Source organism: Carassius carassius, chromosome 7 (genome assembly GCF_963082965.1).
Source record: "Carassius carassius chromosome 7, fCarCar2.1, whole genome shotgun sequence".
Taxonomy (NCBI): Eukaryota; Metazoa; Chordata; class Actinopteri; order Cypriniformes; family Cyprinidae; genus Carassius; species Carassius carassius.
In genome coordinates, this window is record NC_081761.1 from 26,492,908 (window position 1) to 26,519,035 (window position 26,128).

General features: G+C 37.0%; 1 protein-coding gene across 8 annotated transcripts in view; it reads left to right on the plus strand.

Annotated features, from left to right (window-relative positions):
* tenm3 (teneurin transmembrane protein 3) overlaps positions 1–26,128 on the plus strand; it is a 289,016-nt gene that overhangs the window by 203,246 nt on the left and 59,642 nt on the right. For all 8 annotated transcript variants that reach the window (XM_059554325.1, XM_059554320.1, XM_059554321.1 and 5 more), the window contains 6 exons: positions 10,340–10,545; positions 12,070–12,280; positions 18,304–18,405; positions 19,526–19,720; positions 22,038–22,238; positions 25,394–25,579. In XM_059554325.1, coding sequence (XP_059410308.1) covers positions 10,340–10,545; positions 12,070–12,280; positions 18,304–18,405; positions 19,526–19,720; positions 22,038–22,238; positions 25,394–25,579 — 1,101 coding nt within the window. The remainder of the gene's footprint in view (positions 1–10,339; positions 10,546–12,069; positions 12,281–18,303; positions 18,406–19,525; positions 19,721–22,037; positions 22,239–25,393; positions 25,580–26,128) is intronic.

Genomic DNA, 26,128 nt, shown 5'->3' on the forward strand with positions numbered 1-26,128 from the left:
CACAGACACATATTCTTACTGACAGACTGAGCATATATAATACGCAGCAACGTTTGACTTACATACCTGCAGTAGACCCTTTGAAATACGTTCACACACTCACTCATTTGTCTATCTATTCTTCTGCAGTGAAGAAAGAGCTGCTGTTGTCATCTGCAGTTCACCTTTCTTTGAGAGACAGCTGACCTAAAAGCACTCACTCCATAAAAGAGCTTCAAGTGCTCTGTGTGTTTGTGTTTGTGTATGTGTGTGTACATGTGTGCATGTGTTTTCAAAGCAGGGACAATAGCCTCAGTGCATTCTTCTTCCTAAATGACAGCTTGTGTTTAGATTGCCTTCCTCACTTCAGAGGTGCATGTGTTTGCATGTGACAAGGACTGTAGGGAATGTCATTAGCATATAGAACTCGCTGTTTTTTAAGCGATTGATTTCCATAAACAATTTAGATTTCCTCAAACTGACTGCTTTGTATTCAAACACACACCCTTCAGAGACTCCACCATCCTCGCAAAGATGTACGAAAGCTGTAGTCTTGCGCTTAAAATTGAATTTTATTCCTGGTGCCTGAAAGTGGAACCTAACATTGCTTTTAGCAATGTTTCATGGGGCCTTATTTATGTGCTGCACCATTCTTACACAAATCATCTGAGCAGCTTTGTATTCAGTCCCACCGCAGCAGCTAAGAGAGCCGAGCATGACACTCTCTCGCACTCTCTTAATGAATATACCACCACTTCCCCTAATGCACATGCAGACAGTCTTTCACAGGCTTCAGTGAATTAAAAACTGCTCAAGTGACTTTTCTGAAAGTCATAAAGAGGCCCTAAATCTGCAACTGAATGCGTTTGGAATGAGGGGAGACACTTGGCAAAACCACATGTGGAGATGTTAATGTCTCTCAGGGCCCAACAGAAACAGTTAGAGAGAGAGAAAGTGGGGTGATGACAATGAAAACATATGGATGGAGTGTTGAAAAGGGAGTGAATAATAGGTGAGAGAGGCAGAAACAAATAAATTAAAAGGGAAATCAAGGATAGTGGGGCAGAGAGAAGGGATAAATCACAATAAAGTGTCTTAATTTTCATGGGTTTAGCCTCATGCTGTTGATATCCTGTTAAAATGAGGATGTGCATCAGGGTCGGGAATTAATGAGAGCTTGGGATAAAAAAGAAAACAAATTCAAATCCAAAACGGTATCTATTGTTGGAATTTAGTGTTTAAACCTAGAAAATTTTAAAGCTGAGACTTTGTTTCATATCATAAGCAGGGTTGCCAATTTGGTGTGAGATCTACATGGGCACCGTGAGAGTTGGCAACCATGTTCAAGATATGGGTGCAAAAATGCACCTGTACGAGGTATTGTCTTTAATATTTATGATATTAATCAATATCATACGACCAAGAGTTCTGATTTTAAAAAACAATAAGTTAATACTTAGCAGCAGTTTTGTCTGTTTTTGCTCTGTTTTACCCATGGAAATAATTTTAACAAAATCCACAGCAGAACTGTTGTGCAACACACTGGTCTTTTGTTACGGTAGGAATTCACATTGTTGAACAAATCTGTTGAGAGATTGATTCCATGAATAATGATGATTTTATATTTAAAATATCAATCTTGTATCATTTATGCAGTTGTAATTGCAGTGCAAACATATTTATACCACCGCTGAGCTGAAGATGTACACACTATGCAGTCTATGCAAATACATCTAAATGCCACTTCAGATGCAGCTTCTGTAACCTTTGCAGTGCAAAGATAGATTGTATTGATATTGATTTCAATTGGCTTGTAACATACCTGTAGTTTACTACCATTTTAATTGAATATATTAAGTTTAAGATGACACATACATTTGGGGTTAGTTAAATATTCCCCTGGAATGGGGGGCAAATTTCACCCCTTAATGGCAAAGTTTAATTCTGTCTCTAATTAAAATCTGTCACTAACTGTCTAACGGTGCATTTTAGTAATTTTGTCAATGGTAGTACTTGACAGCACAGCAGACGTAAACTTGAGTTCTTGGGTGCGTTTTTAATGTCAAATGTCAGGTTAAAAACAATTATTTTAAAGACCCTGTCTCAAGACCCTGTGGGTCCATTACATTCAGCTACGCTCCGTCTAGCCATTTGAAAGTAAAAGTGTGTACCTCTTCAGAGTCTTGACTGTTGCTTGACTGAAAGGCACCGCGTGTGCAGTGTTGGAACAAAAAAATTGCTGTCTAATGAGTTGTACAGCAAGACACAGGAGAAAGTCACACCATACCCAATGACAAAATTAAAAATGAGGCCTCTTTTTGACATGTTTTTGTATAGCTGTATGACCATGACAGAGTACTTGAGGGTAAATGTTTGTCACAAACATCTTGTCATCTGTCACTTCAGCAGGAAAACCACAACTCTCCTTTCTTTTAATTTGTTCAGGATGAAAGAGCAATAGCTTTATTTTTTATTTTATTTTATTTTTTCACTTTTGTGTTCACAGTATTACTACTAACATTAATTAAAGTGGTTCAGCCAAAAAATGAATTCTGGCATAATCATCACCCTCATGTCATTCTAAACACTAGAATACAAAAACTTTTTTTAATTTTCACAGGTCTTTTCTATATTTCATAGAAAACAGGGGCTCTCAAGCTTCAAAGATGACCAAAAATAATGTGGTATAATCTGAATGAAGAACAATATAATTATAAATACAAAATACAGTAGGTGGCCATCCTATCTGGGGCTTACCGCCGCGGCGGTAACTGTAATTCAGTCGCGTGTTAAAATCATTCATCACAAAGGGACGGATTGCGAAATGAATGTAACATGTAATGCTGGATTTTCGTTTGTTTGTTTTTTTGCCCCGCAACTCACTTGAAGAAGTTCAGTTAAATGGAAACACCATACACTATGTAACAATCCTTATCGTCATTGGAGAGTGTGTGATGAGGCTCATGAGCAGACGACCGCGCGGACAGGTGCAGTGAAGAAGCTCATTGCTACTCGAACCTGTGCAATCCGTCAGTAAAAGAATATAAAGACAGTCAGATGTGCAATAATTCTGGGCAATTGCAGAGCGGACCATCAGCCTGCGCATTCAGAAGTATAAATTGAAGAAGTCTGCGTCCGCGCTGGCCGTGTCTGCATCCGGATTGCTCATGCGGAAAGTATAACACAGGTGTTACAATCGCAACTTCTTTGTGTTATTGCTTTCAAACTGAATCTCACAAAATTGGTCAGCTCCCGACAGCATCAGGTGTTTTATTTATGGGGAGTAGAATTCAATGGATGTGATAGATTATATATCATAATAGTTAGGCTATAATATTATAAATCAGGTTGGCTTGTATTGCTGACGTAATATGTAAATTATATGCATAGACTTGCACTTAGACCATAGTGCGGCCCGCTGGAAAAAAAGGTTGAGAACCACTGATATAAAGGTTGCTGTCCCATTTTATACAGGAATTGTTCATTTAAAAAAATCGAATTACATTGTTAGTTCTAATTTGTTAACACAAGTTCATTTAGAACTTTTTTTTTTACTTATTAACTCCTTGAGAATTTAAATTAGTTTAATAGTATTTAAATTCAAGTTTAAAAAAAGGTTTTAATTGCTTAAATTATTTTTTATTAATTAATAATATGTTATCATGTTTGTTCTTGTAAAAAATATGTGTTTATTCTTTAGGAAAACAAGGGAAAAAATAAGGGACAATCCGAATATTTGTTTTGCTTTACCTATTTATGTAAGCTACAATTATTCAAATAATAATAATAATAATAATAATAAAATAATGTCATTAAAAAAATACCATTGGCCTGAGTAATTTTGACCATTATAGAATGTTGATGGGCATGAATTGTTTGAAGAGCTGACTGCTTTTGGCAGACGCCTGGTTGCTGGATCTAAACCACTGGATGCGCTTAAATTCATCTGTGAAAAAGGGATGGAAAACAATTTTACAAATGTTTTTGTAGCATTGAGAGTGCTTCCCACTCTCCCTGTCACTGTGAGCTATGGAGAACGCAGTTTCTCAAAGCTTAAACTGATAAAAATGATCTCTGAAGTACAAGTTAAACTCGAGGACGCAATCAAAGCGTTTGCCGCTGCGAAAGCCCGACGCGCACGCTTCTGAAATGTAGGTGTGTGAATGTGTGTATCAGTCAAGAAAACAATCGAAAACTCCAGTTTTGTGAGCTAAAAAGTTGAGTGCACATGTTTAGTTTTATGTACACTATCTATTAGCCTATAAAACAGAATTTATACTTAGCTGTTGCATTGTGTAGGCTACCCTTTTCACCTTTTTGCAGAATGAAAAAATTAAAAACTCTGAAAACATGCTTGCACGTTTTTATTTTAGTGTAATTTCATAGATTTAAAAAAAAATTGTTTACATGCATCTTAAGGATCCCTAATTGTGAATGTGAGGGGGGCAGCACGATCGAGCTCTGCCTAGAGCGGCATTTGAGCTTGCGCTGGCCCTGGGCTCATGATCAATAAGTTGTATTGGCCTCAATCTGATTCAGTAAAGTCAAACCGCAGACAGTGAAGCCTCGAGACCCGTGCGCTGTGAGGCGGGAACAGAGGATTCCGCTTGGTCTTAAAGCCTCCCGCAAACATCCACGATCACAAATAACAATGATTTTCGTAAAATAATGATTAATTATTAATTGATGATTTGTTATTATCATTATGGTCTTGTGAAAATAATAATATGGGCTGCGAGAAAATTATGAAAACAAAGAGTACTTCTGAGTGAAAGCATGTTTCAGCCCAGTAACACACCGTTCCTCAGAGCCAAAACACAGACCGAATTCTGTTCAGCTGGAGGGGGTTGGGTTTTGGGTAGTTATTCATGGTTGTGGGGGTCGAGATAAAAGTGTGAATTGCTCTTTCATATGGACAGAGGCTTTCACTTGCTGAACCGGTTTATATACGACTGTTGTTTTGATTATATTCACAGTGCTGGCTCTCTCCGACGAGAGAAATGCAACATTCACACATTACACTGTTCCTTTTCGTCTAAAAACATTTCAAGCTTTCAGTAGATATATTTTTAATGTACCTATGTGAGACACAATGATATTATGTTAATTAAAAAATTATACATTCATTATCATGAAAAATTAAAGTGATGAGATGGCGCCTCCCTGTCATTAATGCACATTAATAATTTTTGCACAAACACTTGAATTTGAGCTTCTTATCACGAGTAAAGTTCATGCCAACAGCCAACATATTTAGCTTGATCAGAAGGTTGACTGCAAGAGTACAGCGGGATGTTAAGAGTTTGTCTGTTTCTTTTACTGATTATTTTCGGGTTAAAGCATGATTTAAACAGATTCACACTCAATTGCTTTCGCAATAATGCGTTCAAACAAATGTAATCTTACAGACAGTGCTACATTATCAGCATGCTATCTGATTTTGAAATCTTGAAGTCAATCGATCTGTTTAGATAAAAAAAAAACTGACAAAAATATACTGTTATTTTCATCACAAACAAAATTTTCACAGCAGAAAGCAGCAATTAAAGATGTAATGCTTACAATGTTATTAGTTTGGCATGTGATAGGCTATAGGGAAAAAAGTTAACACAAAATAGCTTAAGCCACTTTGAAACTCTCCAGTTATTTTTTTTTTATTATTATTATTTTATATGCTATGTTATGTTTCTGGTATCAGAGCGCGTGGAGGGGAAGTTGTTGCTTCTCACAGACTCTGCTGCGGAGTGAGAGAGATGTTTCACCCAACGAAATGAAGACGACCGCCGAAAATCAACCTGTAGCAATGCTCGTTCATCGACTCGCCGAGCGTTACTTTTGTAGGTAGCATCATGGCAGTAAATAATTCGATAATATGACCATGCAGTCAATACAGATATTTAATAAAAACATTAAGACAAGCAGGGCTGTAAAATAAAATAATAAAAAAACGCATGCCAGGTGTACACCGGACACAAGTGGAACGATCCAACAAAAGACAACAGAACACAGTGATGGATGCACTGGACACGATCCCCATCAGTGAACTGATGCTCGTTCTGTTTATGATTAAATGTTCTGATACTGTGTATTCAGATGATTTGACACTATAGTGTGATGTCATCAAGTTTAGACACACTTTTCGCTGTGGGGCACAGATGACAACTTTCGCGTCCGGTGTAGACACAGACAGTGACTGCTCTATTTACAAATAAGTTCTATAAGAAAAAATAAATAAATAAATAAAAAATCTAAACCAGTGGCATAACGAGATGGAAATATAAACTAGAAAAAATATTAACAGGTCCTCCGTCCATGACACTGACTCACTGCGGCGCTGGCAGTTTTAATCTGAACAGCTCTTAAAGCTGAGTGGATGGTTAGATGCTGGGCTAGTATTGGGCTAGTATGGGCTAGTATGATGGGCTAGTATTAAAAAAATAGCATCTTTCCAGCATTAAGGTGATAACAGTACTGTTTTTTTTTATCATCTTGTTGCAGTTATAAATTTGACTGCTAAATGAATGATAAAGAACTATATTAAAACTTGTTTTGTAAAATTTCTTCGTCATTTGAATATTGATTTAAAAATCGGTTTAAATCATAAATCAGATTTTTTTTTTCTAAAATAAAAAAAAGGGATTTTTTTTAGGCTATATGATATTACCCTACTTTAAAAACAAGTAAAGAAGGTTTCCTTTAAAATTACTTTAGTTGTCAATTACTAAAGCTTTTTTTTTACATCGTGTGAATGTTGTTGATTATAATGAGAGAACTTGAGTTTAATTGTGAGGACGTTTTATTAATTCTTTAGAGTTTCAAAGATTTAATCGTGCCGGTTTAATTTGATTCGTTTCTTGTTTTAGGCAAATTAGGCCTAAATAATGGGAACGACATTATACAGTGCTTCACATTTAAACATGCAACAATTTCTTAATCAGTTTATGGACAAATGTCTTTTTCCCAATAAGTTAAAGGACAGGTAACGAATAACAAAAATGCATGTTGTTTTATTAACCCTCTGCAGTCGATTAACGCGGATACGCGTTATGAGTCATTTTCTCCTGATAACCCCGAAAAGAACTTAAATTACACTTTCAGTTTTAATCGTACAGATAAGAGCAATACATCAATCGAATCTGTAAAGGGTCTACTTTTTTTGGGATACAGACATAATAACAACAAAACTTTGTGCACTTATAAAATAAACATAACAAACACGGTGTGCTGTCTGCAGCCTTTGTCTGCAGCCTTTGTCTGCGCCGATCTTCATTTACAAACACGTCATTAAAATGAACTGTAACTCCGTGAATACTCAACGAAAATACATGAGAGATATATCTATAGAAAGCTTGACATGTCTACTTTTAAACTAAACAAGTGCCGAAAACAGATATTCTGTGATAAAGTAATCCTTATATTGACATTTTGCATATTAATCCATGTAGCCAACCCACCTCAAATAGGCTACCACTTTTAATGCTCCAATGCAAAGTAAACCAAAATTTCTTTTGAATAATATAACGCATAATATAATATAAATAATACTGCACACCTTTTAAATGTGTCGAATCTAAAATATGGTTTAATACCATGTAGATTAGAGAAAATATAATCACAGGTTCAAGCACAGGCTTGACATCCTGCTTGAATTCGTTCTAAGAAATGCACATAACATAAGTACCAAACTTTCGTCTGTGGATATTAAATATTAAATATTTTAACTACAGTGTTTTTCTTTCATTTTCCCTGACTGAAACCATTAAATCTAACACATCAGTGAGGCAAAACTGAGCTTTGATGTGCTTGTTTGATAACTTGTGGTTAAAGCGCCACTCAGCGGTCAAAGGCTGCAAATGCACTTTATACCGCCGCCGCAGCGGTACGTGTGGCGGTAAAAAGGGCCTTTTGGATGTCTACTTAGTGTATAATTGACTAAAACTGCTCACCTGCACCAAATGTCATAAAATTATACATTGATGAGCCATCAGAATAACTGGAATATAAGTAAATAAGGTCATTATTTTTTTAAGGGACATTGTGTAAATTCTGTGCCTATAACTGTAAATATAAAAACTAATGACATACCTGTACATACCCAGATTCTTCCCAATTTTTGCTTTGTACAGAGCCACAGACAATTACAGAGACAAGAGTCATTTCTTAGGAAATCAATTTCAGTGATATCTTTCAGACAATAGTGGTATTTAATGTGGTATACAACAAAAAATACAGTTACAGCAGCTTGGAATGTTATTCTTTGTCTTACCCACAGAATTATGCACACATTTAAAGAGTAAAGATCAAGACAGTTTCACAGATCACATGGCTAAGATGAAGACAGAAGCTAAAGAAAGTAAAATAGAAAGAGAAGTACAGGGCTTTAGGGAGTCTCTGCATCTAGCCAAAACGAACCTTTTACATCTCTACAATTCTCATGGGCAAACGCCAATTCAATATCCATGTCCAAGAAACACCCCGGGCATCCCTGGCACACACAGAAAGCAAATCTCTTTTCCACTGGCATTCTTTAAGCGCACCATCCCCTTCTTTTTATCCTGTGGACAATACTGTTGATCAGAGCTTCACAGATGGCTTCTCTCATTTGCTCTGTAGAGCATTTAGAGCCACAGGCATGCTCACATTAAAACTAACAGTCAGCAAGTCCTCTCTAATTACTCTTTCGTTCACTCCAGCATGCTCTTCATGTAGCCGGCTGACTGCATTAGTAACACGCGTGTGGTTAGTGCCCGCATGCTACGGAATTACGCAATAATAATTAATGCAATATTAATGGAAGCTGCTCTCCATTAGCTAGCATATGAGCATAGCCTGTTCTCCTTCTCCCATTACCGCTCCATTCCGCACTGTTGCCTTGTAACATGTTGTGAGGGGCTGGAATATGCCGAGGCTTCTGTTGGCAAGTTCATTGTGCGCTTGTGTGTGTAATGTCTAGACATTAGCTTTTCAGCTTGTTAAAGGAAGCTCTGCAAAGTCAAATAGCTTCACTTAGGCTCGCCATGTGATATTCCCGCAGTTGACTATTTTTAGAAAGCGGTGGCTTGAAATTACCATTATCCCTGAGCTTTATGAATTCAACTAGATTAGTTGTCTCAAGTTTATTCTAAAATCTCCTCTAGGTTTCTTTTCCTTGTATTAGGAAATTAATAATCTGACAAGAGTTTTGCCAGGGTACTCACTACTTATCCATAGTATGATACATTGTTGGAGAAATTAACTAGTTAGTTATGACTGACATTGTTTCAACAATATAAAACTGTTAAACTTATTTGTTTTAGGTAAAACTGTATTTCCTCCAGGTTACTAAAGTGCATTCACATATGTGCACTCTTCTAAAACGGCTCTTTCATTCGCTTGACAAACTAATAGATATAAAATGAAATACTAATGTGAAATGACAGATATACAGTAGATTATATTGGGTGTTAGTTTGCTTATTTTGCTCAAGATCATTTGTTCATTGGAGCTGAAGTTTTAGAAAAACACAAATCGTTGAACTATGTTGCTGACAATGAAACTATGTTGAAACAGTGAAATAGCTGGCTAACAATGTTTTTGATAAACATACCCCTGAGTATAATGGTATAAAATAGTTTTTTTTTTCTTTACTATTGGCTGAGTAATTCATTGTGATGGTTATCTTGGGAATGAGGGTCAGAAAGAGTTGGTTTAAAGATGCTAATTAAATACTGTATGGAGTGATTTAATGATTTTGACATCAGATTATTCTGGTATACTTCATGAATCTTTGATCACACTTGAGGCTATAGTAAGAATCACGATTCAACTGGCACACAAACATTTATGCTATAAAAAAAGGAACTCGTAAACTGTTTTATTTAAACCATCTGTGTTTCAGGTTCACTTTGAACACATTGATTCTTGCTTAATATTTTTATAGAGCATCTTCTGTGAAGAGGTTATCATATTGTTAGTTGTAGCTCCCACTCCTGGTTGTTCTAACATTGGAATGATCACAAATGGAATCTATTGCCTGTAAACAATGCATTCATGATGAACAAGATGAATGATTGTCAATGCATGTATCAAGCTTCCTTGCGATGCCCAAAATATCATGGTTCAATGTGGTTTTCCACACATCTCTTTTTAATTATGTCTCTGTCTATGTGCAGAGGCAGAACATATAGAACAGGGAAATTGCTCACAGTAACGGTTAGCTTGTTTTCCATCTTGCATACATTCAACCATAGTATCTCACAAGGACAAATCACTGTATCACTGCTGAAAATGAATAGCTTCTAGTCTGTACCAGTAGGTTATTAGCATAAATATGGTTTATCTGTCTCTCACAAATGTCATCTTCCTATACCTCTCTCTCTAGGAGTTTACTTTCAAGAGAATAACACCATAGACACAGGTGAGTTGGATGTGGGCCGTAGAGCAGTACAGGACGTCCCTCCAGGAACTTTTTGGCGCTCTCAGCTCTTCATTGACCAGCCGCAGTCCCTCAAGTTCAACATCTCCGTCCAGCGAGGTGCCCTGGTGGGGGTCTATGGCCGGAAAGGCCTGCCTCCCACTCACACTCAGGTATAAAAGACGTTTTTTGCTGCTGTTCTTGAAATGAATTTCCTACATTAACTTCCACAACCATTCAAAACACTTTACATTATAACATGCTTAGCAAATCATGATATGTAATGCCTGTTGCATTAGTTAGAATCGTCATGCAACATTTTCAAGAAAATTCTATTTTCTCCTGCCTTATTTTCCCTGACCTCCAGGGGTTTGATGGGTTTATATGGGTTTAGGTATCTCTGTGGGTGCCAAATGACAGTTGAAAATGGCACCATTGCATCTTATTCCAATGCCCATAATGCTAAACTAAGAGGAACTGAGCAATCTTTTGTAGGATGCTGTTTTGCACATTGGTAATTCTCATAATTTCCATGTTATAATTACAGTCATAGTTCTCTGTGTAACCAGAAGTAAGAAATACCATAACACCCACTGTTCCAATTACTCTCGTCCTTTTAGATGAGGCTCACAGATCTGCTACAAACTTTCCTCAAAAGACCGTCACTTATGTCGCACTTCCAAACCTGACCTTCAAAGTAGAGCCCGACAATCCCCATCCAATTTCCATCTGCGGCATCTGTCTAATTCAAACTTGAAGTGATTTATACTTCTATACATGTTTTGCCTGCTTTGACTAAAAATTGGCCTTTCAAGCAAACCAATTATTTCTCCCTGTCCTGTTTCTTTCTTTTTGCCAAGCAACATCAGAGCCTCTGCTTCTTCATGGGAACATCACAAAACCCATAAATGCTTAATAGAGGTAATTGGCAGCGGAGGCCTCCACAATAAGAGTCGATAGCCCTGACCCAGTGCTTTAATTGCCACACATGAATCAATATGTTTCTTAAAGGCTGAATAAAAGATAGGTTGAAGTTCTATTGACAGACAGAGGCGTGGAGACATCTGTTTCCCCACTGATCGAAATGTCTTCTCGTTTTGTCAGGTGTCTGGTAATATCTTGCTCACTTATTCTTCCCTTTACTCTCTTATGTTGTACTCCAATGGGTCGCTTAGGAAACAGATATCTTTTTTAATGCACTCATCAGAGGCCTTGAGTCAAACTCGCTCTTTGGGAGCAGCTTGTCAAAGCTCTGAAAAAAGAAAAAAATGAAATGTAGAGCATCTTTTTAAAAAATCATCCAAATCACTCACAAAGAGGATTCCAGTGTGTAAGCACCCTCTTGATTCCAAACTTATTCATTACTTTGCTTGCAATATATTCGCAAGCATCAATCTCTTGCATTTCATATGTAATAGAGCTGCATGCTCTTCAAAAACAAATTTTTGACATTGTATTGTATAACACATCAGACTCCAAACATGCGGAGCTGCAGTGAATATTTGCTGGTACTGCACTATGCTCTGATCTGTCTGTGATTAAACTGGGATTTGATTTGTGTGTGTGTGTGTGTGTGTGTGTGTGTGTGTGTGTGTGTGTGTGTGTGTGTGTGTGTGTGTGTGTGTGTGTGTGTGTGTGTGTGTGTGTGTGTGTGTGTGTGTGTGTGTGTGTGTGTGTGTGTGCGCGTTTGTGTACAGTATGACTTTGTGGAGCTGTTGGATGGCAGTCGTTTGATAGCTAAAGAGAAGCGTGGACTGGTGGAGGTGGAAGGAGCAGCCAGAAAGTCTCGGGTGGTTAACGTTCATGAGGCAGAGTTCATCCGCTACCTGGATTCAGGCACCTGGCACCTCGCCTTCTACAATGACGGCAAAAACACTGAACAGGTCTCCTACAACACCATCATCATAGGTAAATGATGACTATACTTATATAATGTTGTTATATGCATTTATTATTATTATTATATAGATCATGACAAAATAAATAAGGGTTTTTTGTGACATAGACCATGTTAACTTGCTCCCACTGAAGCTCAAGATTCTCTTCATTCTCAAATTATTATGGATCACATGATCATCAGGTTTTACACAAACTTCAAAAAAAAGGTTATTGCCACTTGAATGCTGTTGTCAGACATTCTGAAATATACATAAAATTCCATTGCATTTGATGTGTTGATAATATTATTTGGTAACACTTTAGAATAGGTAACACTTGTTAATTATTGACTATGACATTTCTCTCAATAAATTCTTAATTTGCTGCTTATTAATAGTTAGTAAGGTAGTTGTTAGGTTTAGGTATTGGTTACGATTAGGGATGTAGAATAAGGTCAAGTAGAATAAGGCATTAATATGTTCTTGATTAGCACTAATACATGGCTAATATTCTAGTAATATGCATGCTAATAAGCAACTCATAGGTGTTACCTATTCTAAAGTGTTACCTATTATTTATATGAAAATACAGTGTAAATTATACGGTTGCACTTTATTTTACAATATGTGTACTTACATTTACTCAAAGTGTACTTACAGTGTATTTATCTAAGACAGTTCTGGTAATACAAGGTAACACATGGGGTAGGGTTTGGTTTAGGGGTAGGTTCAGGGTTAGTACCTAGTTATTACATAGTTATTATAATTACTATATTATATTATAATTACATGAGGAACAGGACTGTAAAATAAAGTGCTACCAAATATACACTACGAACATTTTGGGGTAAGGAAGGAAGGAAAGATTAATTATTTTATTCAGCAAAGACAAATTATACTTATCAAAACTGAAAGTAATGTGCATGTATAATTAAACAAAAGATTTATATTTAAAATAAGTGTGCATTGTAAATTTTATTCATCAAGAATCCTAAAAAATTTATCCTGGTTTCCACATATATATTATTACTTTTTAATTATTATATATTTTTTTTTATTTTTATAAAACAACAAAATAATAACTATTATTAATAACTGAACACCAGTATAACTGACAACTGAATACCGATATAGCATATTAGAATGATTTCTGAAGGATCGGGTGACCTTGAAGACTGGAGTAATGGCTGCTGAACATTCAGCTTAACCATAACAGGTATAAATTACATTTTAAAATATATTCAAATAGAAAAAGAGTTATTTTTATAGTAACAACATTTCATAGTATTATTTTTTACTTTTTCTAATCAAACAGATGCAGCCTTGGTGAGCATAAAGAACTTCTTTATAATACATACGAAAAAATCTTTTCAATACTAATGCATATTAAAAAAAATTTGTCTCTGTGTGAGTATTTGTATGATCGGAGAGAGATGAAGATGAGTGTGTATAATGATGGTTAGAGCCGTATCAATCTATGTTTTAAGTGGCTAGTGTGCAGCAGCTGATTCAAAGTGTTGCATAGTGACCTGCAGGACCTTTACTCTCTCCAACTCTCTCTCCTTTTTCCACCTTTTCTCACCTTCCCTTTCCCCTTTTTACTCACCTCCATCATGAACTCATAAAAATAGGCCTCAGCAAGAGTAATTTCCTTTCAAATTCGGTCATAAAGACTGAAACATGAAAAATTATCAGTAGAACTGCAGCCAGCGCCCTCTTTTAAAAAAATGGGTTGATTATGCTTCAATGAGTAAAAAGTTAACCTTTTGAAAATGAAAATTGATTCTATCTCTGTAGCGAGGTAATATGGTCCTGCACTGGCGATGTCTGAGAGCTCTGCTAAATGCTTCAGTGGTGTCATAACAGCGGACTGGTGACAAGAAACCAGTGCAGTTCATTACCTTGTCAGAATTGACTTAGACACCAATGAGCTGCTTCTTTTAATGAAAGTATCGACAGGTGATGTCACAATCATTGATGTCACCTTGGCAACACACACGAGAGAATCAAAAAGTGTGTGCTAGCAGTGTGGATTAAATCTGTGATTGACTGCATAACAGTTGTGCGTTCAGTAATATGCTTGAATGATATCATGATAACAGCTACTTCCAGTTCTCAGATCTGATTGGTTGAGCAGTGTTCCTAGAGTGCTGGTATAATCACCCAATGTCCCTGGGCGGTTTTCGCAGTTTATATCCCTCTGCTGGTCTGCATTTCTGTGTTCAAGACAAATTGATTTCTGTGGGCCAAAGGGGATACAAAAAGGGTTCCACAGAAAAGTTTTGGGGAAAATAGTTTATAATAATAATGTTAAAATTTACTAAGTTTGACATTATTACTGTTAATTAAAATTAAACATAAATAATTATAAATATTAGTTTACATATACTTATATTATACAATATATACTATTTTTTAAAACTGTTATTTCCAGTCCTTGATTCTGATTGGTCAACAGCTGTGTTTTATTGACCCAATGGTTCTGTATATCACGGGCATCACCCTTAGCAACATAATCGATATAATGTTACACATGTACTATGAACTGTTCCATGTATTTGATTTTGATTTGATTTGATTTTTGATTTTATTTAATTATATCAAGAAAGCCTTACAGTAAACATAAAACAAAAAAGGCATCAGATACAATCGAGGATAAAAACACAATAAAGTCCAGGACTTATTTCCATTGTGGTCCTCAACACATAACATCAGGACAAGACACTTGCATATTGTGTAATAATCAATGACATAACATAATGTACAAACATTTTCCTTAAATAAGCAAAAATATAGACATTAACTGGCCCCTGGTCCTATTCCGCTACCCTCTCTAATAACCAGTCCTTAGTCCTCTTTTTAAAAGAGTTCATGCTTGAAATCACTTTAAGTTGCCGGTCTAACTTGTTCCACTCAACTGCCCCTATATAGGCATATGTTTCTTTCCCTAACATTGTCTTGAATGCATAAGGACAAAGGTCTGATATACTGCCATGAGTGTAAATAGTGTGTGTGTCCTTCACCTTATTAATAAGACACAACAAATAATTTGGGACATTACCATACAATATTTTATGGGTCATGGTCAGTCTTGACATAATAACATGCGACTCAACAGGAAGCCAGTTAAGCTCAACAAATTGTGACCTACCTATATGAGACCTATGGCCCATGTTTAGAATTACTCTTATTAATTTATTTTGTGCTGCTTGCAGCCTCCCTTTAAGTCGTTTTGTTAGGCCTTCAAACCAGGAAGTGCATGCATATTCAAACTGGTTTAAAATTAAAGCGTTAGCTAAAATTATATAATTATATAATATATATATATAATAATTATATATTATATATTTATATATATTATATAAAATATCCAAAAATGTAGAATTTCTGGCTAAAACTTTGTAAGCCCAGTGACTTTATTCAGAACCTTATTGGCCATCTTTCTGCCATCCAAGTTGTTTTCTAGGGTGCAACCAAGCTATTTTACTGACGTTTTTATACTGACCTCAACATTATTCAAAATAACCCTAAATTTCGAGCATCTATTTAATTTATATTTTGATCCAAACAAAATGGCCTCAGTCTTTTCAAAATGTAGAGACAGCATATTGTCAATCAGCCAGTTGTTTACAGAAGATAACTCAGAGCTCAGGTTACTCTCTAGAGTGGATTGTTGTTTATGAGACATTAAAAGCGCAGAGTCATCCGCTTAAAGAAATAATTCACATGAACAGGAGTCTGCCATATCATTAATATATGTTAAAAATAAGGACGGTCCAAGAATACTTCCTTGTGGAACTCCACATTCAACTATACAAGGGTCTGACAGTACTCCCCCTAAGAGCACTAATTGTTCCCTCCCTGATAGGTAAGATCTAAACCATCTACAGGTGGAGCTGTCTGCCCCTAAGGCCTCAAGTTTGGCAATCAGTCTGTCATGGTTCACCGTATCAAATGCCTTTTGAAGATCCAATAACACCATTCCGCCGAGATTTCCATTATCTATTTCCCTATGTATGATGTCAGATAAATAGAGTAGGCATGATTCGGTAGAATGTGACTTCCTGAATCCGGATTGGAATTTAAACATAAAGTTGTTTTTATTCATGTATTCATTAAATTGCTCATTGACCAACCTTTCAAATATTTTTTGATACTGTGCATAAAATAGAGACTGGTCTGTAGTTACCAGGATCGTGGCTATTTCCCTTTTTAAAAAGGGGGACTACCTTGGCCCTCTTGAAGTCATTCGGGAAAACACCAGTTTAAACAGACAGGTTAAAAATATGTGAGATGTATGGGGCTATTTGGGCAGCGGTATCTCTTAAAAACCGAGGAGATAACCCATCTAACCCAGGGCCCTTAGAGCAGTCTAACTGTAATAGCTTTTTTTCCATCTCCCCTACCTCAACCTTCCGTAAGGAAAATGAGTTTGGCAATGCTCCAAGTTTATTGTAGAATGATTCCACCCTATCAATATTAAAAAACCCATAGGAATGTTGAAGATTTGAGACCAGCTGTTCTGCTATAGAAGTGAAATAAATATTAAAATAATTAGCAACCTCTTTCTTATTGAAATTTAGAACACCCTTAATTGTTAGTCCTGTGCTTCTTGGTTTCATAGTATTTGTCTTAGCCACCCCCAATTCCTTTAAAGTCTTCCATAACTTTTTTGGGTTATCTTTATTATTTGATATATCATTCTTATAGTGGGTTGATTTAGCATTTCTAATAAGTTCCTGAGTCTTATTTCTTGCTTGTTTATATAAAATAAAATCAGCATGATTTTTAGTTCTATTAAAAATTTTAAGTGCCTTTTCCCTGGTTTTAATAGCATCATGTATACCTAATACATATATCATGTAATATTTAGTTATGTAGTAAAATTAGCTGTTTAATATTTATGTAATGAATTTTGAGTGACGCCTGTTGGCATTATGTTGCAGCATTCAGCTTTAGTGAGGCCACACCCTTCACCTGTCAAAGAAACTCTTTTCATGCAGGAGAAAGACTGATGTGTGCTCATGTCTTTGTGGAAGTCCACAGTTTCTGAGGTGCGGAGGGAGTATTATTGTATTTATTAGTTTTCTCTTTCAGGTATGGTACTGTATTTCCATCAGTTTACACTGTACTGACGCTTGCAAACTCGCGCTGTGCCGCAAATCAGTCAGTTTTAAATTAAAGATGAAAAATGACATTTTTTAACTCTTGAAATGCTTATATTAACAGTAGTGAGTATTTATGATTCACTCTTCCTGCAGGTTGCATCATTTCGCCAATAGGTGGCGATAAGTGACTCTCTTTAAGAGTGAGCAATAGAATCGCTTAAAACGATTAATTCAAAAATGCTTGTTCATTCAGGAATGAATTAATAACTTGCACAGAGAGAGAGCCTTGTTTAGAGCTTGTTGAAGAAGCAAATGTATGTTACTGAACATTAACAATATTACCATAATGTACTGCTGTCAAAGCAACATGTATTACTGTTTATAAGGATTAGCATATTAGCGTTAAATGTTTTTTACCTTCTCTTTTAACACAGCTCTTCGTGTGTTTTTTAGTATATAGTTGTCAAGTTTTGTTTACATTGTGGGTCCAGCTGTGTTTGCCATGAGGCTTATTAAACACACTAAATAACTTTATGAACTTGAAAAAAATCAGAAAGGTTTCTATGAGATTTAGATTTAGGGAACATTGACTTTTACTATAAAAACAAAATTCAGTGGAAAGTCCCAACTATAACAAAAAACAAACAAACGTATGTGTATGTGTGTTTTAATGGCCATCCAGCAGTGTAAAGAAAGCTCTGAGCAGAGCGTCTGGCTGCTAATTGGTTGTAATAATGCTGTGATTGGTTCATTAAGGCAGAGTAAGCTTAGATGCAGGTTTTGTTAATTACGCATCTGGCACTCCTTTAATTAAAGATGGGGGGTCTGAATGTCTGCTAATTTCCACAGACTGTCTCCTCAATTAGTGCTTTTCTCACTTTCCTTTCCTCTCTCGCCTCCTTTCTTTCTGTGGCTTTCTCTCACACACTTTCAATCTTCCCCCCAGATACCCTCACAGAGTGTCCACACAATTGCCATGGTAACGGAGACTGTCGCTCAGGAACATGCCATTGTTTCCCAGGGTTCCTTGGGCCTGATTGCTCACGAGGTATGCTCTCATACTCAGATGCGCACAAACGCGGTCACACGCGACTCTCAAGAGAAATAAACAACCAATGTCGCTATTCATAATTGGTTTCAGATTGTCATTTGAGCAAATACAGCCGGCTAGTATGCTTTTGGTGGGACTCAATTCCCAAACCTGAACAGCTTCTTATTACCAGGAGGAAGCAACAATTAGTTTTATTTCCATGGTGTTTTTATTGTATTTACTTTGTTTATTTATTTGGTGGTGGTGTTTTTCTTTTCTTTTTTTCTCGTTATCTGTTTACTTGCTTTGTTAGTAGCTGGGTTTGCATTACAGATTTATGCAAACCTTTTTTATAAATGTCGATAAACAACCTATTGTGAATTGACAGTGTTTCCATTAATTGATCTTATGTGGCTAAAATATATTTTATTTTTTTCCTCTTGCGGTAAGTCATGGTGGCGGATGTTGGTAGGTTTACATATTACGTTTACGTATTACGTATTACGTTTACGTGGCTAATGCAGTCACTGCATTAGCCATTATTTTTAATCAAAAGAGACATATCTAAGGATCTTTAGTGAAGTAGCGCGGAGAGCCATGTTTTCTAAAACGTGCCGTGGCACAGCTGGTGTAAACACAAACATTGCCTAGAGTGGCCGTGTCGGAGCCGTAATGCACCACAAACGCTTGCAGTGTTAATAAGGGTTTTATCCAAACAATACTTGAGAGTTCCCACATGTGATGTTTTCTTGGAGGTTATACTACATTAAAGATGATCATGTAAATTTTACATACGCCAAGTGACCTGTAAACGCGGGGGGAAAAAAATTTCTATTGCAGATTTGTGTTACATATTTTTTTGAATTGTCTGAAAACCCAACTTCATGCGAGCATAAAAACTTTTTTGTGATACATGGAAGTTTTTGTGCAATTGGCACGTTTCGTGCGTATTTTCAATTCACAATTTTAATTTGCACAGTTTGTTGAAGGGTAATGGAAATGTGGCTAAGTGTGTCTGTCTGGTTTAGGGCTAACACAGTAGAAGATACATAAAGAAAACTTGAATGATATGAATGTCATGAACTACTTTCATCTTTTATCTAATTTCCCCAATTGCTTTTTGTCTTTCTATTCAAAGCCGCTTGTCCAGTGCTGTGCAGTGGCAATGGGCAGTACTCCAGGGGGCGCTGTCTTTGTTACAGTGGCTGGAAGGGGACAGAGTGTGATGTTCCTAGCAACCAGTGCATCGATATTCACTGCAGCGGACACGGAATCTGCATTATGGGCACCTGCAACTGCAACACAGGCTACAAAGGAGACAACTGTGAAGAAGGTCAGGGCTACAAATCAAACCCCAGTGGTTTTGTCTAGCAAACAAATTTTTTTCATTTCAGTATCTCTGCTTCAGTCAGAAATGGATTTATTTATTTCGTATCTCAAGAAACCATGATTTTACAGCAAACCCTCCATTCAGTGGTCTGATGTTAGAAAACAGTTTGTTGTCATGCAGAGTTCGGAGCTGTTTCCCTCCTCACAGACATCTCCAGCATCTCAAGTCTCAGTTCATAAAAGACCCATCAGAAGCCCTAATGGAAGCATTTATCCAACACTGCTATTTCCAGTGTTCTTGCCATTAAAACCCACTGCATTACACCATCAAAGATGTGCAAGATAATGTGTTATCAACGCGATCGCTGATTACCCATTGGTTTGAGGGGGATTGATTTTTTTTTCTTCCTCAAGAAGTGTTTGAAAGCTCTGTCTCTGCGGACACAGACAAGCTTTTCACCAGACCTGATAAAAAGAGAGAAAGAAAGCAAGTGTGAGAGAGAAGGGTTTGTTTGAGTGTTTGAGAGAGAAAAATCTGTCCAGTTCATATTGCCTTTCAGCATCACTTTGCTTAATGAGGAGCCTAACGCCTTGTCTGTAGCCATCAAAGGGACTCTTCTGCCTGTGACCTTCTTTGATAATTTACTGTCCCTGCAATAATCATTACCCATGAGTTAATAGTTCAATATTGCAGAAACAATTGCCATTCTCCACTTCACAGAACAAATAATTACTGTACATTGATGTCCCCGCTGATGTGCAGGTCCCTTACCCATCAGCCTCGTGTGAGTGGGAAAAATGCTAGATTACAATTGATTTCTCTTAATTAAGAAAATTAGCTTTGTGCATAGTGTTTATGTTACCATGACTCGGCACGCAGCATGTAGAGCACGTGGTGCGCTGTTTATTTTATTTTTTCCTGTAAGCCAGAAAGATTCCATTCCTGCAGCTCGATTGTAATGATTTGGCACGAGCAACAAAACACATAGATCTCTATACTCGGAGAGAGACCAGCTAATGCAGTTTATGGAGGGAACTTTATTTTCTGGTCATGGATTGGCCTTTTGTCAATCAATGGGATGATTAAGCCCCATCAGCTAGCGCACAATCAGAGGAATTAAGGGTTACTGAACTGCAGCCTTCTCCCAGGGGTTATTAAACATAAATGCACACACAAACACACCTGCACAGTAGCCCCTCATGGCTTTTGAAAAGGAATGTTTTCCACTTCACAAATTCAGCCACGCTTGCTCCTCGGTCCCCTAAAAACTGCTTTTCCATCTGTAGCTATGGACTTCTCCCAAAGAGAATAAAAAAATCTCTTGCACATTCTTTGAGAGCACATTGAGCAGCACATAGATCATGCTTTGCTACATGGGCTGACTAAATCTGCTTATAATGTGTGTGCACTGGTACAGTGGGATTTTGAGAGCCATGTAATGTGAAGCTTATGCTATGCACACTTTGACATTTAGCAAATGATGGGTTCCATTGAGATGATAGAATTTAAATATATATATATTATTGTAAAAACACCACATTTTTTTCACATTAACCTTCTATTGTGCAACATTCCCTAAGGTTAACAAACCTGTTTCATTTTCTTTGCAAACATCATAAATGAATATATGCAGAAGGCAATAAAATTTATAATAATGAAGTGAAGAATAGACGCACAGTACATCCTGTCAGTCATTTTACGTTTTTTTTCCCTTCACATTTGTTAGAGCTTTAAAAAAAAAAACATTTAGAATGGTATAAATTATTTATATGTTATGAGTAGTTGCTTAAATTCTGTCTAGAAGCAACATTGTGCAATATTAGAACAGATATGGATACAACAAACAAAATATTGCATTAATGTTATGTTTATTTAATGCTGTTTTTGTTTTTTCTATTATTAAAGAAACTATTTAGTATTAAAGTATTTTGATATTTGTTTTACCAAAATGTTCAAATTTACAAGTACGATTTACTTACCTTTTAGTAAAACTATTAACATTTTATAAGCATGTTAAACATTAGTATTAAGTAGTAAAAATAATTTAAGCTAGGAGTCACTTCTTGGACTTTAATGTAGCAGAAATCCATTAATGCATAGTGTTACCCTTCATACAAAATGACCTGAAAAGGCTCCTCTAAATAGTATTTCAAAGTCTATTTTTGTTTTTAGCAATTAAGTCTTTATGCAAAATAATTAAAACATAATGCATACAATGTAGGTTCAGCATTGCACATTTCAAGGTTATACTACTTTATTATGCATGATTTTGCTAACCTGCTAACTAAAAGTGTTTGCATTTTTCCTCAAACACACACAGTGGACTGCCTGGACCCCTCCTGTTCATCCCATGGAGTGTGTATTCATGGAGAGTGCCACTGCAATCCAGGATGGGGCGGCAACAACTGCGAGATCCTGAAGACCATGTGTCCAGACCAGTGCTCGGGACACGGAACCTACCAGACGGAGAGCGGCACCTGCACCTGTGACACCAACTGGACTGGACCTGACTGCTCCATCGGTATCTTTTCTACACTTCAGCACTCACCTCTTTAATATGACGTTCTTCCCACTTTATTATTTTTAATCATGCTTTGTTTTATACACTGAATAGCTGCTTATAGTTGTTAAGGGCATTAACAGGCAGTTATTTCTTCTTTTATTTTCTGTCCTCCTCTCTGTTAAATCTGTCAGCAGATTTTCTCAAAGGCGCATTTTCGTCAACCTTAAATACACTATCATTATAAAATATATCTCAGTCCATCAAAAGCTCAGCCGTAGCTAGTGTGGGATGCGTGTGCACATCTTGTGTTTGTGTGAGTGACGATACTGATCTCTGTAATAAGAGCAGTATTGGACTCCTGCTGTTTAAGGACTCACCCATGGTCGGCCTTTTAGTTATACAATGCTATTTTCCCAGCAGCAATCTGTGTCTAATGAAAATACTATTTCACCCAAGAGCCCCACATAGCAATCTCTCACTCACTCTTGCATTTTCTCTCACATCTTTTCTTTTCCGTCCCATTTTGACTGAGGAAGAACTACCTGATGTCTTTGTAAACTATCACCCCCCTCCCTTTCATTAATTAGCCTTACATCTTCAATTAGTGCAGCGCTAATGAATGAAGCCTGCATATTCCCCCTCTGTCACATTGATGGCTGCAGTACTGCGCTGTGGTAAATGCTGATAAACGCCTATTGCATGGGGACGGGTTTTGATCAAATCGATCAACATTCCCAAAAGTGCTGATAAAATTAGTAATGCCCCTTTTGTCTCAGATAATGATAGGGTGAGAGAAATTAAATACGGAGGGCGAGAGGAGGGCACGTGTCGACAGAAGTGTCACGGCTATTCATGCATGTGCCATCTCAGATTGTTTTTTTTTCAGAGCCAAAAATATTAAATGTTTTCTTTTTTTATTCAAATTATACCTTTCAGTTAGTATTATCATTACTATTACTGCAGATTAAAATGATTTTTTAAAATACTGGAACAAAACATGCATATAAACATTCATAACAAATGATTATTTTTTTTTATTTTTTTATTAATGGGTAAAACTTTGCAGTAAGGGTATTTTTGTTAATACAATGTAGACTAATCAAATATAGAATAACACTGCTTAACAGTTTTTGTCTTTTAACAATTTAACTTCATAAATGAATGTATAATTTAACGTAATAAATGAATTTATAAATAAGTGAACAAAGAATTTAACATTTGGTTCATGTGTTATGAAAACAACTAACATTTTCAAGTTATAATTTTAATTAAAAAGGTTTAAACTAAAAGTATTTAATGAACAAAAAGTAAACAATGAACTCTTGTGTATTTATCCATTTACAGACTATTAATACATGATGTAAAACTGTTTATTGGTAGTTCATAATGCTTAATGCATTGACTTATTTTAAAGGACTGAATATGAAATTTATAATATTCATTTTTTATAGATTTAACAAAGCACATTGAGAATCAATATAATAAACTATCTCTTTTTCTAATTCTATAAAGAACTAAGTTTGTTAAAAAAACTTCACATCACGACTTGCCTAGGACAGTAAAATAAGCCAGGAATGGCCTCTCAAAAAATTAGGTGCATGACGCCATGTGCAACAGGGACACCATTAGGCACTCGGTCCACACACTCTGGCAGCAACTCCTGCAAAGACAGTAATCCAGATTGATATAGTACAGTTGCTGCCGGTTTACGGCTCGAGCCGTCAGTTTTCCAGAAGCACTTCCCAGCAGCTGCTCTCCATCTGTCTGTGTGAACTTTTTCCTTATATGCAGTCTCTCTCTTTCAATCATGCTCCCGCTCTGAGGAAACTGAGGTGAACTTCAGCAGAGTTTTGTCTGATGAAAGATAAAAAACACACAGGCGCCCACACACACACCGAAGGGGTGCGTCACTCTGGCCCACCTGCAGGAGGCATAATAACAGCACGCAGCGGGGAAACCAACCACAAACTGGCACTCACCTGACCCAAGGGCTGCTGGGAAAGTCTCTCTTCATTTTTTCACTTCTGTTTCCTTGTCTCAATACACTTTCAGCAGCTCTGGCTGAGTGTCATGTCATGGTTTCACACCTTGTCAGGAAGCGCTGCAGAATGAGTCAAAGAGGAAGCTTAACAATGCCCCATCCCATGATTTGTCTTTATCAAGAAATGTCTTTCTAGTGCTTTGTTTCTTCTATGACAGGGTGTTTCAGGCTGCGATGCTCTGGTGGAATGGTGTGTGGGCTGTAAAACTACAGCTTGCTTTGTGCCAGTGTGTCTTCATCTACTATTCTGCCAAACCCACACAAGTCTACACGCGCACGTACACAAACTCATAAACCGATTCCAAATCGCTATCAGACACTTTTCACAGGATATCATTCAAAATGCACCCAATTTTCCCTCATCTGCTTTTGTTGCCAGTTGCATTCACGGCCAGGTATGACAAACACGAAACTAGTTTCTATTGACAAATACGTGCAATTTCTCTTTGGAAGCTTTTGTCGATAGAGAATCTTTTTCTGTAAACATGCCAAAAAAAAAAAAAAAACACTTGCAAACCTGTAAAGAGAAATGCTAATAAAGCACTTCCATGATAGCTTCGATACCAAAAGCCATTCAAACACACTCCTGATATTTGGCAGACCATGGAGTGTGTATAAATTGATTTATTTTGGCTTGATGTGCTTTCTTCAATCTATGTGGGAGGCCTGTCTTCTGGGTCCGGGTGGAAAGTTCAGCGTGTCAATTCACATCCGTGTCTGCACGCTCTGATGTCTTTTTCCCCTCCCCGAATCACACACCTTTAGTCAGCACCCCTCCGCCAAAGTCTCCATGAGGCATGCACACACTCCAGTGGGTCAGACAAGGTTGAGATATGTCACTGTTACAGGGTGTCAGTTGAGGTGGGGCAGACAGTCTCCTCTCTGCCACACAGGCCGCTTGACACAGCAGGGGTCCGCAGTTATCTATTTCCTGTCATAAGTTTCTCACACTTAAAGTCAATATCTTAGACATGACTGTTCTCAGGAATGTAACCTCTGCTCTTGTTGTTTTGAGTAGAAAAGATTTGCGCTACTGCGTTGTAGACCTCATGACCTTTGATAGTCCTTGGCTATGCTGCAGCCCAGACCAAAAAGGGATTTTAATTTGTTTCACCTTTGTTTGTGTTTGCAGAGGTGTGTGCAGTGGACTGTGGCTCACACGGTGTGTGTATAGGAGGAAGCTGTCGCTGTGAAGAGGGCTGGACAGGTTCAGAATGCGATCTGAAAGCTTGTCACCCACGCTGCACTGAGCATGGCACCTGCAAGGACGGCAAATGCGAATGTCACCAGGGCTGGACCGGAGAACATTGCACCGTTGGTAAGACACATAATCATCAATATGTCCGTAATAACACACTACATAGCCAAAGGAATGTGGATACCCTGTTTTTAACAAGTTTGGATTCTTAATGCGAATTTGTGATCCAGCATAACATGATCCCATGTATAAAGCAAATTCAATAAAAGATTAACTCTGGTGTGGAAGAACTCGACTTGCCTGCTCAAATCCCAGATCTGAACCCCACTTTAGACCTTGGGGATGAATTTGGAAGCACCCATTGCCTAACATCAGCATCTGACCTCGCTGATTTCTCTTGTGTGTGAATGGGAGCAAATCCCACAGTCATATTGCAACATCTAGTGGAAAGGAATCTCAGATGAATTGAAGAAATAGGAGTTAAAACTTTATGCCAAAGGTTTTGAAATTAAATGCTCAACAAGCACACATGGAAAGAGTTTGGGTGTCCACATACTTTTTTGCTGTATAGTGTACTTGCATAATGTGTACACAGTATTCACTCTTATTATTATTTGATGGTTTTGTATTGAAGCTATTTGCTATTTTTTATGAAGGTTTACCTCACAT